The sequence below is a fragment of the Columba livia genome, chromosome Z, assembly GCF_036013475.1.
Source record: "Columba livia isolate bColLiv1 breed racing homer chromosome Z, bColLiv1.pat.W.v2, whole genome shotgun sequence".
NCBI lineage: Eukaryota > Metazoa > Chordata > Aves > Columbiformes > Columbidae > Columba > Columba livia.
The window spans coordinates 11,239,543-11,254,323 of NC_088642.1; the positions used below are offsets into that span (position 1 = coordinate 11,239,543).

The following is a 14,781-nucleotide window of genomic DNA, read 5'->3' on the forward strand; positions in this document are numbered from 1 at the left end:
CACAAGGTGCCCGTAGCACACTGCCACTGGGGTTGTCCCTCATGCTTAGCCATCGGGGTCTCCCTAACGGTGTGTACACCCTGGGGTGTACAAAGCACAGTGCCCCCAGGGTACCCCTAGTATATTGCCACGAGGTGTCCCTTGCCCAGTGCCACCAGGATGTCTCTGGTTCCCCTAGTGCAGTGTCACTGAGATGTCCCTAGTCCAGTGCCACAGGGGCACTCCTAGAGCAGTGCCACAAGGGTGCCCCTAGCATAGTGCCACCAAGGTACCCGTGCTGTAGGGCCCCGGTGTGTCTCTCTCATAGCGTCCCGGGGTGTCCCTCGCACAGGGCTGTCCCTCTCTACAATGCCCCGGGGTGTCCCTCGCACACGGATGTCCTTCTCCCGGTGCGTTCGGGTGTCCCTCGCACACGGGCGTCCCTCTCACAGGGATATTCCTCGCCCGGTGCCTCCGTGGGTGCCCGGTGTCGGTGCCCGCCGGGGGTGCCGCCCCCCCGTCCCGCTCGGTGCGGCGGTCGGTGGCGAGCCTGTCCCTAAAAGGTGCTGGCAGGCGGCGGGGGAGGTGCCGGGGCGGCCCCCGCCCGGCGCGGCCCCTCCCCGGCTCTTAGGCAGCGCGGCGGGGCGGGGGGCGCAGTGCCGGTGCTCTCGCCGCCCCCGGTGCTCCTGCCGCCCCCGGTACTCCGCTCCCCGCCGCCGCACCGCGCCCCGCCGCACCGCCGCCACCATGGAGGCCATCAAGAAGAAGATGCAGATGCTGAAACTGGACAAGGAGAACGCCATCGACCGTGCCGAGCAGGCGGAGGCTGACAAGAAGCAGGCGGAGGACCGCTGCAAGCAGGTGGGTGTCCCATGGATTTGCCCAGCATTGCTTGCAGAACCCCTGCCTTAAGGGTCTCCAGCCCTGGGGACCCCGACCTACTGGGTGTCCAGCCTGGGGACCCTCCAACCTAGGGGTGTCCAGCCCTGAGAACCACGTCTCACTGAGGGTCCAGCCTGGGAACTTTCCACCCTTGGGGTGCTTAGGCTGGGGACCTCCTCATGCCATCTGCCCTGTCTTGGGACCCTTGTCCTAGGATTTTCCTGCCCTGAGGACCCTGTCCTATTGGGTGTCCAGACTGAGGATCCCAGTTCTAGGGGTGCCCAGCCCTTTAGACCTCACCCCACTGTGTCCCAAGGGACCTTGACCCTGCTGTGCGCTTGTCCCTGGGGCCCTCTCCCTGCTGCATGCCAATCTTTTAAGACGTCACCCAGCTGGGTTCCTGTCTCTGGGGATCTCAGCCTGCTGGGTGCCTGTTTCTGGGACCAGCGCTACAGCCTGTTGCCACTGACCACTCACATTAGTTCCCCAAAACATGCCTTATCTTGGTGGGATGCCCCAGCACCACCTCCCTATCCCTCTGCCAGGGAGACTCTTGGGGACAGCCTACTCCTGCCACAGCCACACAGAGATGGAGGACTTTCTTGAGTGTCTCCTGAAGCTGTGTCCCCACGTTAGGACCTCTCTTGTCCCCTACACAGGGAGGGAGCCCACCACCCCCATATCCCCACTGGGCTCAGGGATGCTGGGGGCTGCTCTGGCCCTGGGGACCAAGGGCTCCCTGGAGATGTGTGGCCCTAAAGTTGAGAGGGGAAATGTGTCTGTGTACTCCAGCTGTGGCTGGAGCCTGGGCCTTCCCAGGAGGATGGTCATGCCCCAAAACCTTGTGGGTACCACCATCCCCCCTGACCCCTGCCCTCTGTCCATTCCCCAGCTGGAGGAAGAACAGCAGGGCCTGCAGAAGAAGCTGAAGGGCACAGAGGATGAGGTGGAGAAGTACTCCGAGTCCGTCAAGGAGGCCCAGGAGAAGCTGGAGCAGGCAGAGAAGAAAGCTACAGACGTACGTAGGCACGCCAGCAACTCCTCCCCTGTGCGAGCGCTGGGCTTCGGGATGGGAGGGTGCAGATAGAGGGGGGGGCCTTATATGGAAAGCGTCTTTGGGAAAGGCTGTCAGGATCCCATTCCTGCGATGCTGACGCTGAACCAGGCTGAGATGCAGGGCAGTGACCAGATGGATCCTGCTCAAGGTACAGGGGCCAAGCCAGCTGTGGTGGGCACTGCTCGGGCAGCCAGTCCTGCCTGGAGCTTTGTGGGCAGCCACCTGCCCAACTCCCCAGAGCTAATAGGGACGAGTGTCCCAAGCTGTGTCACCAGTCCCCAGCCATGCTCTTCTGCAATGCCTGTGGCACTTATTAAGCTGTGGCAGGAAAGTGAAAAAGAGTAGAGAAATGGAAAAAGCTCTTTTCCATGGCCAGCTGCTGAGTACTGGCTGCAAGAAAGGATGCTTGAGGGGCATGTGGGGGAGCTCAATCATTTTGGGGACCAATGAGCTACTCTGTACCCTAGGAAGGGCAATGTCAGGAAGAGTTTTATTTATTGCCATGACTGATGTTTCTCCTGGGAAATGGATCCCACCAGGGAGATGTTAGGAAGGTGTTGAAATTGGCTTGTGCCTGGCCAGGATGAAGGGTGGAACAGCTGTGTGCGGCCACAGAGCCACTTGGGAACAGGGTATAACGACCTGTGGTGCCACACAGGGTATTTGACACCCTATAAATAAATCCTCCTTTTGATAGCCAGTCCTTCTTTGATGAAAACCAATGCTGGAAACTAGAGGAGAAGTTAAAGGGGACCAGGCTGGAGCACGGCCAGCAGGGCACAGCCAGACTTTTTCGGATTGAGAACAAAAAATTTAATCCCAGCTGGTTTATGGAGCTAAATGGGGGAGCTGTGTCAAATCTCTGAGGTGGCTGCCAAGGTCAGGGTGAAGAGACAAGGACAAGCAGCAACAGCACAAGTGCCCAGAGCAGCACAGAGTCCCCAGGGAGTGCCTGGGTGGCTCCTCAGCCTTGTTTGCTGAATCTACAGAACTTTCCTGGCTTAGATACTAAACAAAGTAGTTAAAACATTGAAAATCCTCTGGAAGGGCACATTTATCCTGGTGTGTGGCAGGCATGTTGAGCTGGGCAGGGTGGCTCTTGTGTGTAGTGGGGTTCACACTGTCTTGACTGGACACACCATGCTGGTGTGGGACATGGCAAACTCAGTGTGGGGTCTGGCTGAGCATGGACATGATGTCCCCAGTGTGGGGCTCACAAGAGGGCTAAACAGTGGAGCTGAGCAGGTGTCAGCCATGGGGCGCACAGGAGTGGTTTGCTGCTGGCAGTGGGCTGCCTCCCTGTGCGCAGTCTTGAGGGTGCTCTTGGCACCTAGAGCATTCATATTCCTGCTCTTGGTCCACAGCAGCTCTTCATGTCTGTGTGCTTCAGCACAGAGTGCCTGCCCAGCAGATAGGGGGACAAAGGGCTGGAGGGGTGGCATGGTGAAGGAGCAGCATCAGGGAGGGCAGGCTGGCTGTGATGGGTGCTGTGAGCCCATCACCAGCCCAGCAGCCCCAGCTCCATGCAGAAGCCTGAACAGGCTGTGCCATGTGCAGGGCTCTGGGAGTCACCAGGTCCCTGCGCCAGGGACCTGAATGTGCTGACAGCGCTAAGTGCCAGGGCTGGTGTCACCTTCTCCCCAGGGCGAGGTGCAGCACAGCATGGGTCCAGCAGAAGTGCAGGTTAGACACCCAGAGCTCACCCGCCCCCCTTCCTGGGAACCCGTGTGCCCCCTTCACTGCCAGGACAGCATGTGCCTGTGAGCACTGAGCATCCCCATCACTCAGCCAGGTCAGGACCCATCACAGTGATCCAGGCAGGGTCCTCTTGTTATCAAAAATGTCAACAAATGCCTTAATAGAATAAATCTTCCCCTGCTCAGCCACCACCTTGCCTCCAGCACTGGGTGGCAGTGCACAAAGCCCACAGGAACTGCACTAACAGATACAAATTCGACCCCCCCATGCACTTGGTGGGGGGTCAGATGCTGGCACAGACCCGAGAGCAACTGATCCTTGCTCGGCAGCTCCACGGTGCTGGCAGTTCCTTCCCAGCAGCTTTGCAATGCTAATGCAGCACCACGACCTCTTGTCACCAGGAGGGACATTCCGCTGTGCCCAGGGCAGGATGCGGGCAGGGGCTGCTGGGCACGGTGCAGCCAGGATAGCACGTTTAACCAGCACAGGCCCCTCCAGCCGCCCGTGTTCCCTGCTGGTGGCCTGTCCCTTGCCACTTGAGCAGAGCCCAGGGAGCCTCTGCATTTCCCAGGCCATGATCCCAAAGGCTTCACCCAAGTTCCCGCCCTAGCTGCTCTCCCCAGCCGAGACTTTGCTCTTATTTGGCGATTCCCCGAGCCGGTGGGAGGGAACGGGGCTCTGCTGGGAAGTGACTGTATCCCTGGGTGGGGCCAGAGCAGGAGGCACCCAGCCTGGCTGCCACAGGGCAGGGATGGCTGCCCCCCAGCCTGCCCCCCAACCTGCCCCCTGCCTGCCTGCAGCCAGCTCACCCCTGCCCTATTACTGACGGGGGGCCCCATTTCTGCTCCAGGCCTTGTGCGCAGTCTTGGGGGTGCTCTTGGCATGCAGGCGTTGGGCTGGGAGTTGGGCAGATCTGGCTAGGACCAAGGCCAAGATCAAGGCATGTGGCCCCAGGGGACCTTCAGTGCCGCCTGTTCCACCACTGCTTAGCAGGTAGACATGGGGCTGCAGGGCTGTGCTGGCAGTGCAGCCAGGTCTCTCCAGGACCCTTGGCGCTGGAACTGAGTGCAGCCAATGGGGTCAGCCCAGGAATTTACGTCCCTGGAGGCAGGTGTAAAGTGCTGCTGGGGCTGCCTGGAAGCTGTCAGAGCTACTTAAAGGAGGATTGAGTGTCACCAGCATCAACTTCTCCTGATGGATCAGAGCATGTGACCCAGCCAGGATGCAGAGCCGGGAGCTGGGGACTGACCTCCCCAATAGGGCAGAGCCCCCAGAGCAACTGGGGTGTGCCAGAGGCTCCATAGGCTCTATATGCCCCTGTGGTGCTGCCAGCCAGGTCCCTGTTTGGGGGAGCGGATGCTAAGAGGCTGAGCAGGATGGCCACTGGAGACCTGGCTGTGCCGCGGGGCTCCACTCCCAGGTCATCTGGTGAGATGCTTGGGAGCAGGCTCTGCCCCACGCCTCTCCTTGACTTACCCATGGAGCAAAAGTCCATGACTCTCTACAGCTCTGCAACAGTGGGGGATAAGGGGTAGATCTTGGGGAGCACCTGCTTCCATGGGGACTCACAGGGGGCAGACTGTGGGCTCCTTTTTCCCCAGGGAAAAGGACTCCTTGGGCTCCTCTCTATCTCTCTGGGGCATTTCAGTGGACTGTGCACACCTGCCTGGGGGGCACCACATGCCCTGTCCTGAGGGGATTGTGTCCCATATCATGGGGGGCACTGTGTACCCTGTCTGGGGTGCCACGTGCCCTGGCAATGGAGACCATGCATTTGCCTGGGTGTGCGGCATGCACCGTGCCCCGCGTTGGGGGGGTCAGTGTGCCCTGTCCTGAAGCCATTGTGCATCTTTCCTTCGGGGTAGGGACAGTAACCCTGCGTGCCGAGGACCATGCCTCCTGCCCAGGGGAGCAGCCTGTGTTCCATTTGGGGTGGGGGGGACCGTGCACCCCCCCTGCCTGGGGGTCCGTGTGCGCTGCCCGGCGGAGCGGCGGCCCAGGTCGGTGGATGGCAGCAGGAGGAGGAGGAGGAGGAGGAGGAGGAGCAGGAAGGGATGGAGGCAGGGCGGGCGGCGGGAGCGGCCCCTGCCTGAGCGCTTCCTGCCCGAGCCGGGCGGATCCCACAAAGGGCTCGGCGGCGCGGCCTCCCCGCCGGCAGCCCCCGCCATGGCCAGCATCAGCTCCATCGACGCCGTCAAGAGGAAGATCCTGAGCCTGCAGCAGGTGGCCGATGAGGCGGAGGAGCGCGCCGAGCACCTGCAGCGGGAGGCCGATGCCGAGCGGCAGGCCCGGGAGCGGGTAAGGGCCGCCGGGGCGGAGGGGGTGGCGCATGGGTCGGCGGGGTGGGGGCCGCCCCGGCAGCTCCCCGGGATGACCCACCGGCTCCGGCCCCGCTGCCGGCATCCTTCAGTGCCGCCTGTTCCACCACTGCTTAGCAGGTAGACATGGGGCTGCAGGGCTGTGCTGGCAGTGCAGCCAGGTCTCTCCGGGCCCCTTGGCGCTGGAACTTGGCGGGCTGGCCCCGGCTACCCTCCCGCCGCCCCGGCAGCCGGGCTGGCTGCCCCCGGGGCAGAGCACCGGGAGGTCCCGGGGGTGCTGGAAGGCGCTGCCATCCAGGTACCGCAGCACCTGGCGACAGTCACCGGGGCAGGGGTCTTCGGGCAGCGTTCCTGCCTCCGGGCTGCCTCCTCCAGCTGCCTCCTCCATGGGTCTTTTGAGGGATGCTCCATGCGGCGGGGCTCCCCAGGGCTTGCGGGGCACGGCGGAGCAGTGAGCAGCCAGCTCTGCCTTGGCTCTGCTTGGGGTCGGGCAGATCCTGAGAAAGGATCCCCTCCCTCGGAGGCTGGCCGTGTGCGCGGCTAAAAATCCCACGCCCCGGCTCTTGTCTGGCTTCCAAGGGGCTCTGCGGTCCGGGCAACAGCAGTCACAGAGCCTCCAGCTCTCCAGCGTGTCCCTTTGCGGGGACAAGCCACCCCTTTGCGCTGCCACAGGCCAAAATTTCCACTCTAGCAGTAGGACAGCATTTCCAAGCTGCAGCTTGTTCCCAGTTTGTTTTTTTTTAATGTTGTTGGAGCTGGTTTTTCGTTTTGTTTGTTTTGTTTTGTTTTGTTTTTTTCCTGTGCCCACTCCTTTGACATCCTCACCATATCAGAAGCGGCAGAGCTGGGTGCGGTACCCGGGCTGTTGTCACTTGGGCTGTGTGCGAAGGAAATGGCCCTTTCCTGCAGCTGCAGATCGGGTTCCCTGGTCACTGGGAGCTGCCGGAGAGCTCATATTCCCAAGTACCCATCCAGGCAGCTCTGACCCACTTTGAGGGTGATTCCCTGGGAAAAAATCTCCCGCTGGGGTGAGATAGATGCCACAGGTGGAGCTGCCCTGCAGGAGCCAGACCCAGCTCCCTTTTGGGCTGTCTGGCTACAGACAAGCTCTTGGTGAGCACAGAAAAAGGGTGTTCACAGGACGGAGGCAGCTGTTGTGCCAGCTGCAGGGCTGGCCACCCTCCCAACATGTCAACAGGCTGTCCTGCTGGGAGAGATGCTATCTGCATCTGTCCCCAGCCTGCCACCTTGCAGTGGGGGACCACTGATGCCCAGTGGGGCCACACAAGGTGACAGCCCCTCACTGCTCCCCTGGACTCCCAGCTTGGCTTATGTACTCCGAGGCATTTCCAGTGCTGGAGCATCAGGCCAGATGGGGTCAGGCACTGCAGCTGGCCAGGCCTGCTACAGCCTGTGAATAAGCAGGAGACGTTATCCCCTGGGTTGGTGCATATCTCCCTGCCTTTTGGTGCATGGGGCTGCTGCCTGCAGTGAGGTCTAATTGCCACCCATCCCTTTGCACCCAGGGCCTGTCCTCCCCGCAGCCCCTCGGGTGGGGAGCAGGGCCGGGAGCTGCTGAGGCAGTGTTTCCCGGTGGTGGCAATGGAGCAGGAGGTGTTTACCAAATGGAAAGAGCACAAGGCCAGGCGTCAAGGGACTGGCAGGAGGCCAGGGCCACCGCTCCTGGCCAGCCCCAGCTCCTGGCCCCATGCACGAGGAGCCTGGGAAAGCGGGGGGCCTCGGTCCCATGGGCCCCGGGGGCTGCAGTTTGGCCAGGCGCCAGCCGGCCGAGGGCGACTCGCTCCATTGCCCCCGACATTGCCCCCGGCACTGCGCTGTACATCATGGGGGGTGGGGGCTGCGCTCGGCTCCAGGCTGCCCCATTGCGCAGTGCGGGGGGGGTTCCCGCAGGAGAGGCTCCTGGCTCGCTCTGCCGCCTCCGTAAACAGGAAATCCACAAGTGGCTCCTATCTCCTTTTCGGGAGTGAAGCTGTACAGGGCATTCCTCCCCCTTTGCTCACTGCTCTGCAAACCCCAAATACCATCCCTGTGACGGCACGGCTGCTCTGGCCACCCTACCCTGGTGAACGCTCCTTGTGTCTCTGTGGGGTGGGAGCCAGAGGTGTGAGGATGCAGTGGAGAGGCTGCATGTGCTGGGCTGGGGTTGTGTGGCTGGGAGGAGCCAGCATCAAACAGGATGCAAGGGATGGAGAAAACCCCTTTGTCCCTACAGAAAGATGAGGGGATGCATGGTCAAGCATCCCATGCCAGCAAGCACTGGCCTGTTGCACAGTGCCAAGAGGTGTTCTGGGTAGCGAATGTAGAAGTAACCGCTGAAAATGCTTTTTCATATATACAAATATATATATATGTATATGATATATGTATATGAGACATGGGGTGACCAAGGAGTTTCTGTTCCCACAGGCTGAGGCAGAAGTGGCTTCTCTGAACCGCCGTATCCAGCTGGTAGAAGAGGAGCTGGACCGAGCCCAGGAACGCCTGGCCACTGCCCTGCAGAAGCTGGAGGAGGCTGAGAAGGCGGCTGATGAGAGTGAGAGGTGTGATGCGGAGTGACAGCGGGGGTGGCATCAGGTTACCATTGATTGCAGGCAGCCCCCTAGGTTTCACAGTGGGGTCCCTCTGAAGTGACCTTATGGGGTTTGTGTTGGTTGTGCTGCAGATCCTGAAGGGAGAGAGCAAAGACACAAAGCAGAGGAGTTCCCCAGGTCCAGCTGTTCTTAAAAAGGCTTTGAAATTTCCAGGGCACTCATAAAATCCTTAAAAATGTCACCTGTTGTTTACAGAAATATCAGGTTGTAACCAAAGCGAGAGAGTGCTTGGAGCCTGTTTTCTGCCCCAGGGCAGGCTCCTCTACTCAAGAGCTGAACAACAGTCCAGGAGGGGACATGTGTACCAAGGTCATCTTTTGAGAGTGAACCCACCTCATTGAAAAAAGCAGTCCTGCAAAGTGTCTTGCCCCATCCTCACGGCAAGGAGGTGTCCCGGGCAGGAGCTGTGCAGGCGAGGGCACTCACGTTGTACAGGAATGCCCAGACATGTCACAGCATTCCTGACAGTTACGTGAGCTCTTCCCTCCATTGGCAAAGACAGTTTGAGCAACAGCATCTGAGGGAGAGGAGAAGAATCTGCAGGAGTCCTTGCCGTGGGGCTTGTGTGGGTTTGGTGACCTCTTGCTTGTAAGCATCAACCCTGACTAAGAAAAGGCTTTGCCACAGAATGTTTCTAGCATTTTGTAAAGGTTTCTGGCCTGTTGGGCTCCTTTTGTGAAAGTTGCAGCTGTCTCGTCCTGGGCTGCTACATTTTTTCCCCACCAGATGGTGGGTTCAGGACCTGCCTGGTTGAGAGGCACCGTGGCCACATCTCCTCATTCTGAGACATGGCCCTGGGGTCAGCTCTGCTGCTGTGAGCATCCTTGTGGTACTGATGGTGTGACCCTACTGCTTGGGGTGGCCAGCAAGTGCCAGCATCCCCAGGCAATGTCCCATGTCTTTGATCTGGAGGGTGTGTTTAGGGTACAGTGGGTAGGCAGGAGGTGCAGGTGCCACCTCAACCCATGGCAGTAACGTCTTCTGGCTTGGGCTTTCCTCAGAGGCATGAAGGTCATCGAAAACAGGGCCATGAAGGATGAGGAGAAGATGGAGCTCCAGGAAATGCAGCTGAAGGAGGCGAAGCACATAGCGGAGGAGGCCGACCGCAAATATGAGGAGGTGCGTGCCCCCTTCCCCCAGTCCTGGCCCCCTGGCAGGACCCAAGGCTGCCTCCTCACAGCTCTGTGCCCCAGCCTGGGCAAGCGCAGGGCTGACACATGCCTCTTGCTGCTGTTGACAGGTCGCCCGCAAGCTGGTTGTCCTTGAGGGAGAGCTGGAGCGCTCAGAGGAGAGGGCAGAGGTGGCAGAGAGGTGAGCAGGGTTCTCTGTGGGCAGCACACGACAGTCCCATGCTGCCCTTGCCCCTGGTCTCTGGCAGCTGTGGGGATGGGGATGTCCTTCTTTGGGAGCGGCAGGTTCTGCCATTGGGATGGTCCCTGGGCGCGCAGGCTGGGGGCAGGAGGATACCAGTCTGCTAGCAGCCCATCCTTGACCCTGTTCTCTGCTGTCTGCACCCCCGGGGTGCCCCTTTTCAACCCCAGCCGAGTGAGACAGTTGGAAGAAGAGCTGCGGACCATGGACCAGAGTCTCAAATCCCTCATTGCCTCAGAGGAAGAGGTACTGGGGCAGGGGCGTGGGGCGACGTGCAGCAGCCCCCCCTCTCTCTGTCGCTGTCTCTCGAACTGTGCGAGCCACCTCTCTCCTCTCTGCACCGCTGCCTCTGCCACCGACCTCCCCTCGCCTCCTGCTCCGGCAGGCGCAGGCTGGGCATGCTCCTCCATCCCTCCATGCCTGCGCTCCTCCTCAGTGGGGCTGGCAAGAGCCCAGCTGGCAGTGATGCACAGGGCATCCATGTGAGGAGGCACAAGGAACGGATGAACGGATGTGTCCCAGCACCTCCCGCTCGTAGCGGCTCCACTCCTTCTACACCTGTGCTGAGTTTTCTCCTCTCTCAACTTGTTCTTTTTCTTTCCTCCTTCCCCACACCCTGCTCTTTCTGCTCCCTCACCCCCTCTCTCCACTACCTGCCCCTTGGCCCTGCCCCCTTCCTGGTGGCCCCTGCTTGGGATGTAGTAAATGTGGTGACCTAGAGGAGGAGCTGAAAATTGTCACCAACAACTTGAAGTCCCTGGAGGCCCAGGCTGACAAGGTAGGACCCAGCGGGGCTGCTGGGGCTGGGCAGAGTGCTTGGGGTCTGGGGGTGCTGGGGTCTCCTGCTGGGGTGAAAGACAGTTGGAGTTGTCCCATGGTGCTTATGGGCACCCGTCTCTATCTCTGCAGTATTCTACCAAGGAGGACAAGTACGAGGAGGAAATCAAGCTTCTAGGGGAAAAACTGAAGGAGGTAAGGGGTTTGGGGCCAGCACTGCATCAGTGCAGGCAGGAGTTTGTCATCCCATGTTGGTTTTGACCCCGTGATGCCCATGTCCTCTCACCCTTCCCAAAACTGCAGCCCTGCAGCATGGCAAGTGCCTGGGTTTGCGATGCCCTCGTGGTTTATGGTTTGGGCGTCCACGAGGCCCTTTGTCCCTTGCCTTTCCCAGGGGAGGGCTTGTGGAGTGCGGTATGGGAGAAGCAGATGGGGCAGATTCGGGGTGCAGCCTGCACCGTCCCCATCGTGCCTCTCTGCTCACCCTCTCCCCATAATGTTTCCACAGGCTGAAACCCGAGCAGAGTTTGCAGAGAGGTCTGTGGCAAAGCTGGAGAAAACCATTGATGATCTAGAAGGTAAAGTGTCCCCACCAGATGTGTCCCTCTTTCCCAGGTAGCGCTTGCCGGGATGTGTACCCGACAGGGCTGGCCAGGGCTTGTCCGTGGTGATGGGTTGGGCAGGGGTCCCGGGAGGAGGGAGGCTGGATGTTGTGGTGACTGGTGTGGGAGCACAGAACTGCTGGGATCTGGGCTCTGTCCTCAGTTAGAGAATAAGGCCACATCCACACCACCTGTGCCCGCACGCTCCCACTGCCCTTGGCACCCCACTCACAGCCACTCTCTCTCTGCTGCCTGTCCCCTACCTTGCTCCACCACCTGGCCCCCACCTGCAGATGAAGTGTATGCGCAGAAGATGAAGTACAAAGCCATCAGCGAGGAGCTGGACAATGCACTTAATGACATCACCTCCCTCTGAGACCCCCATCGGGCACCAGCATTGCACCCCCTGCCTGCCTCACCCCCTCCCCAGCTCGGCTGCTTGCCTGCCTGGCTGCCCCACCATTCTCCCTGCCCGCTCTGTCCTCCTCTTCCCTTCCTAGCCTGTGCCTGTCTGTCGGTTCCTTTGGGACAGGAGCCGGCCTGGGTGCTCTTGTAATACCCCTCTTTGGGGGCAGACAAGGTTTAGGCACTTAGGGGTGCTTGGTGGGGCAGGGGAGCTGCCCCTGGGACCCCCATGGGCTGGGTAGACAGTGCCCATGCAGTTGCAGGTCCATGTCCCCGTATTGCCCAGTGGGGAACAGGGCTGTGCCTAGCAGCCCTTCACTCCAGCAGCTCCCTCTTTGGCTCCCCAGCACCATAAACACCAGGGACCCCACAGCTCCAGGGCTGGGGGGACCACCTGCCCACTATGTGCCCCCAGCAAAACCACCCAGTGCTGTTTGCTGGGCCCAGGGTGGGGAGGGGCTGCAGAGGGGAAGCAGCAGCTCCACCGCCAAAGCTCAGGCCCTGGGGATAGAAGGTTGGGTCTGGCAGCTCCTTCCCAGCCAGGCAGCCCCTAGACCCCATCTCCTCCCTTGCCCCTGCCTGCCTTCTGTCCTTTGCACATTGCTCTTCAGTTTGCATTACATGACTTTTCTTTTATGTTCTGTCCCTCTACTGAGTTGGTCTCAATAAAGCGTTTTCTTTCCTTGGTTTCTCCTTTTGTTTTCTTCATGCCGCTCTGTCCCTCATCTCGTGCCTGTCTCAAGCGGGTGCTGGCAATGGGGTGGTAGGAGGTGATCATGGGCAGCTTGCAGCTGCGGGACCCTCGGGATGGCCCTGGCTGAGCCTCCCAAGCAGCTCCTGTGCTGCCAGGCTGAGCAGGACAGGGCTCTTTGTGCCTCGCCCCAGGGGATGACTCCCGCCACCCCACTGGCTCTCGTACACAGCTTTCCTCATCTTGTACCATCTTCTCCATGACTGTTTTGGCCTGAAATAGCAGGGTTAGACCTGGTCCTGTCCATTCCACATCCCCACTCCCAGCCATTGCCTGCAAGCAGCAGTCTCGGCCCTGGCATCTCTCTTGCATCACCCTCCCTCGACGAAGGTGCTGACCCTACCATTCAGCAGTGATCCCTATATAGGTCTCTGCTCCTCTTCCTCCTTCCTCAGCATCCTACCTTGCCCCACAACCCACTTCCCAAATTGATGGACCCACAGTCCAGGACTAGCTGCCTCCTCCTGCCAGCCCGGCTCATCCCTGCTGCTGCGGGCTGGACAGCTGTAGGATTTCCAGCGAGGGCTTTGGGGAATGCTGTCTCTTTTCACTAACTCACATTTCTCTCTCTCTTCCCTCTGCTGCGCTGACGTCTCTGTTCTCTCTAGAGCGCTCCCGGCAGGAGGCTGAGAAAAACCGCGTTCTCACTAACGAGCTGCGGGTCATCCTTACAGAACTTAACAACTGACCTGCCCAGAGTTCCCAGCCCCAGCCCAGCCTCCGCACCCACCCCCTTTCAGCCAGGCTGGCTTGGGGCTAGGAGCCCCTGCCCGCTCTCCGCTGGGGCTAGGCGGGGTGTGGAGCCTTGGGGATAGCTGCCCTGCTTGACGGGGACAGGCAGACCCTCTGGAGCTGATTAGTTTTCATTTGGAGATGAGTGGGGATTTTTGTGATGTTCTGGGAAGCCCACGCAGTGACGGCTGTCCCTTGGCATCAGCCTGGCCTTGCTGGGGAGGGGTGCAGTGTTTTGTATCACTGCTTTCCTCCCCTTGTTCCAGGAGTTGGCAGCCAGGCTCCTCTTCCTCAGTCTGGTCACCCCAAACTGTGCAGGGGATGATCTCCTCAGAGTGGAATCCCTGCAGGCTTGGGATAGCAGCTGGGGACCTGACAGCACCCACTGCCTCAAACTTGGGGCAGGGGATCGGGAAGGGACAGGGAAGAGCCTAGCAGGGAGTTCTGGGAGATGGGGCTGAGTAGGCAGAGCTCTTGTCCCATCCCCTTCAACTCCAGAGGAAAGGAGGATGCCACTTGGAAGCGACCACTGGAGCTCGTCTCTGCAGCCTCATTAGCTCTGCTCCTTCTGTCTCTGCTGTCCTCTCTGCCTGGGCTGCTGTCTGACTCCTTTTCTTCACGGAGCACTGCTGGGTCACACAGCAGGCACTGGCTCTCCTCTTTCACTGCCCAAGGGTTTGTGGAAATACCCACAACCACCCTGGGGCTGAATGTGCTGGTGGCTGGCCAGAGAGTGGTACCCACCAGTGGTACCCACACTGTGGAGGGCCCAGCATGGGGCCAGGGGCACCATGGGAAGATGGAAATGATGAAGAGCGAGGACTGCCAGGCCCCAGGGACCGGCTTGGCTGGCCTGGCTGCGCCGGCAGGTCCCGGAGTGGCTGGGCTCATCCCTGCTGGTGGTGGGGCTGCCTGCATGGACTCAGCTCCACAGGGATGCCCTGCTCAGCTGGAGACTGGCACTGTACTGAAATGTCCATCTGTGTGTGTGTGTCTCTGCTTGGCGTGGTGTGCATGGTCCGGCTGCACCTGGGTACACTTGGGATGTGTCTGTGTGTGTGGTTGGGTGTCCCTTGTATCCACAGAGAGTCTGGCCAGTGCCAAAGAGGAGAACGTGGGCATCCACCAGGTCCTGGACCAGACCTTGTTGGAGCTGAACAACCTCTGAGCTGCCCTGGGGAGTCCCCATCCCTCATCCCTACCCCACACGTGCACCCCGCTGGCATGCTCAGGACGTCATCAGCTGAACTGCGTCTTGGCCAAATCCACACATCCATTGAGAAGGGAAGCCCTGAAGCCTTACACTGTGGCTTGGGGGCGTCTTGTCTGTGCACAGCCTGACTGGCTCTGTCCTGTCTTCATGTCCAGTTATTAAAGCAGTTTGACAAAACAGATGGGTGCACTTGGTCCTTGAGGGTGGATGGAGGCTCTGGGCAGTGCAGTGGGGGTCTCCCTGCCTGGTTCATGCAAGGAGGTTCTGCAGGGGCTTGGGTCCAGGTGGGTATGGCCACCATAAGGATGTCCTCTGCAGCCATGGGGGCTGGCAGTAATAACCACATGGTTCAGGTTGCATCTTTATCACTCCCTTGGGATGCCC

General features: G+C 60.2%; 1 protein-coding gene across 12 annotated transcripts; it reads left to right on the forward strand.

The window, feature by feature from the left end:
• Positions 1-587: 587 nt before the first annotated feature.
• On the forward strand, positions 588-14,574 carry TPM2 (tropomyosin 2). Of its 12 annotated transcripts, none has more exons than XM_065047187.1 (9): positions 588-840; positions 1,754-1,879; positions 8,362-8,495; positions 9,548-9,665; positions 9,787-9,857; positions 10,088-10,163; positions 10,827-10,889; positions 11,203-11,272; positions 11,590-14,574. In XM_065047187.1, the coding sequence occupies exons 1-9, from the start codon at positions 727-729 to the stop codon at positions 11,670-11,672; spliced, it is 855 nt and encodes a 284-aa protein (XP_064903259.1). In that variant the 5' UTR covers positions 588-726; the 3' UTR covers positions 11,673-14,574. The 12 variants fall into 12 exon arrangements, with proteins under 12 accessions (XP_064903259.1, XP_064903258.1, XP_064903262.1 ...); XM_065047186.1 differs by having other exon boundaries at positions 14,270-14,574; XM_065047190.1 differs by lacking the exon at positions 10,088-10,163 and adding an exon at positions 10,620-10,695 and having other exon boundaries at positions 13,061-14,574.
• Positions 14,575-14,781: the final 207 nt, after the last annotated feature.

What these genes read in the sequence shown, in the direction of transcription:
- TPM2 (XM_065047187.1), top strand. Translation starts at nt 727, where the DNA reads ATGGAGGCCATCAAGAAGAAGATGCAGATGCTGAAACTGGACAAGGAG. An exon ending in CGGAGGACCGCTGCAAGCAG is followed by an intron (nt 841 to 1,753) that starts GTGGGTGTCCCA and finishes TCCATTCCCCAG; the next exon opens with CTGGAGGAAGAACAGCAGGG. An exon ending in CCGACCGCAAATATGAGGAG is followed by an intron (nt 9,666 to 9,786) that starts GTGCGTGCCCCC and finishes TGCTGTTGACAG; the next exon opens with GTCGCCCGCAAGCTGGTTGT.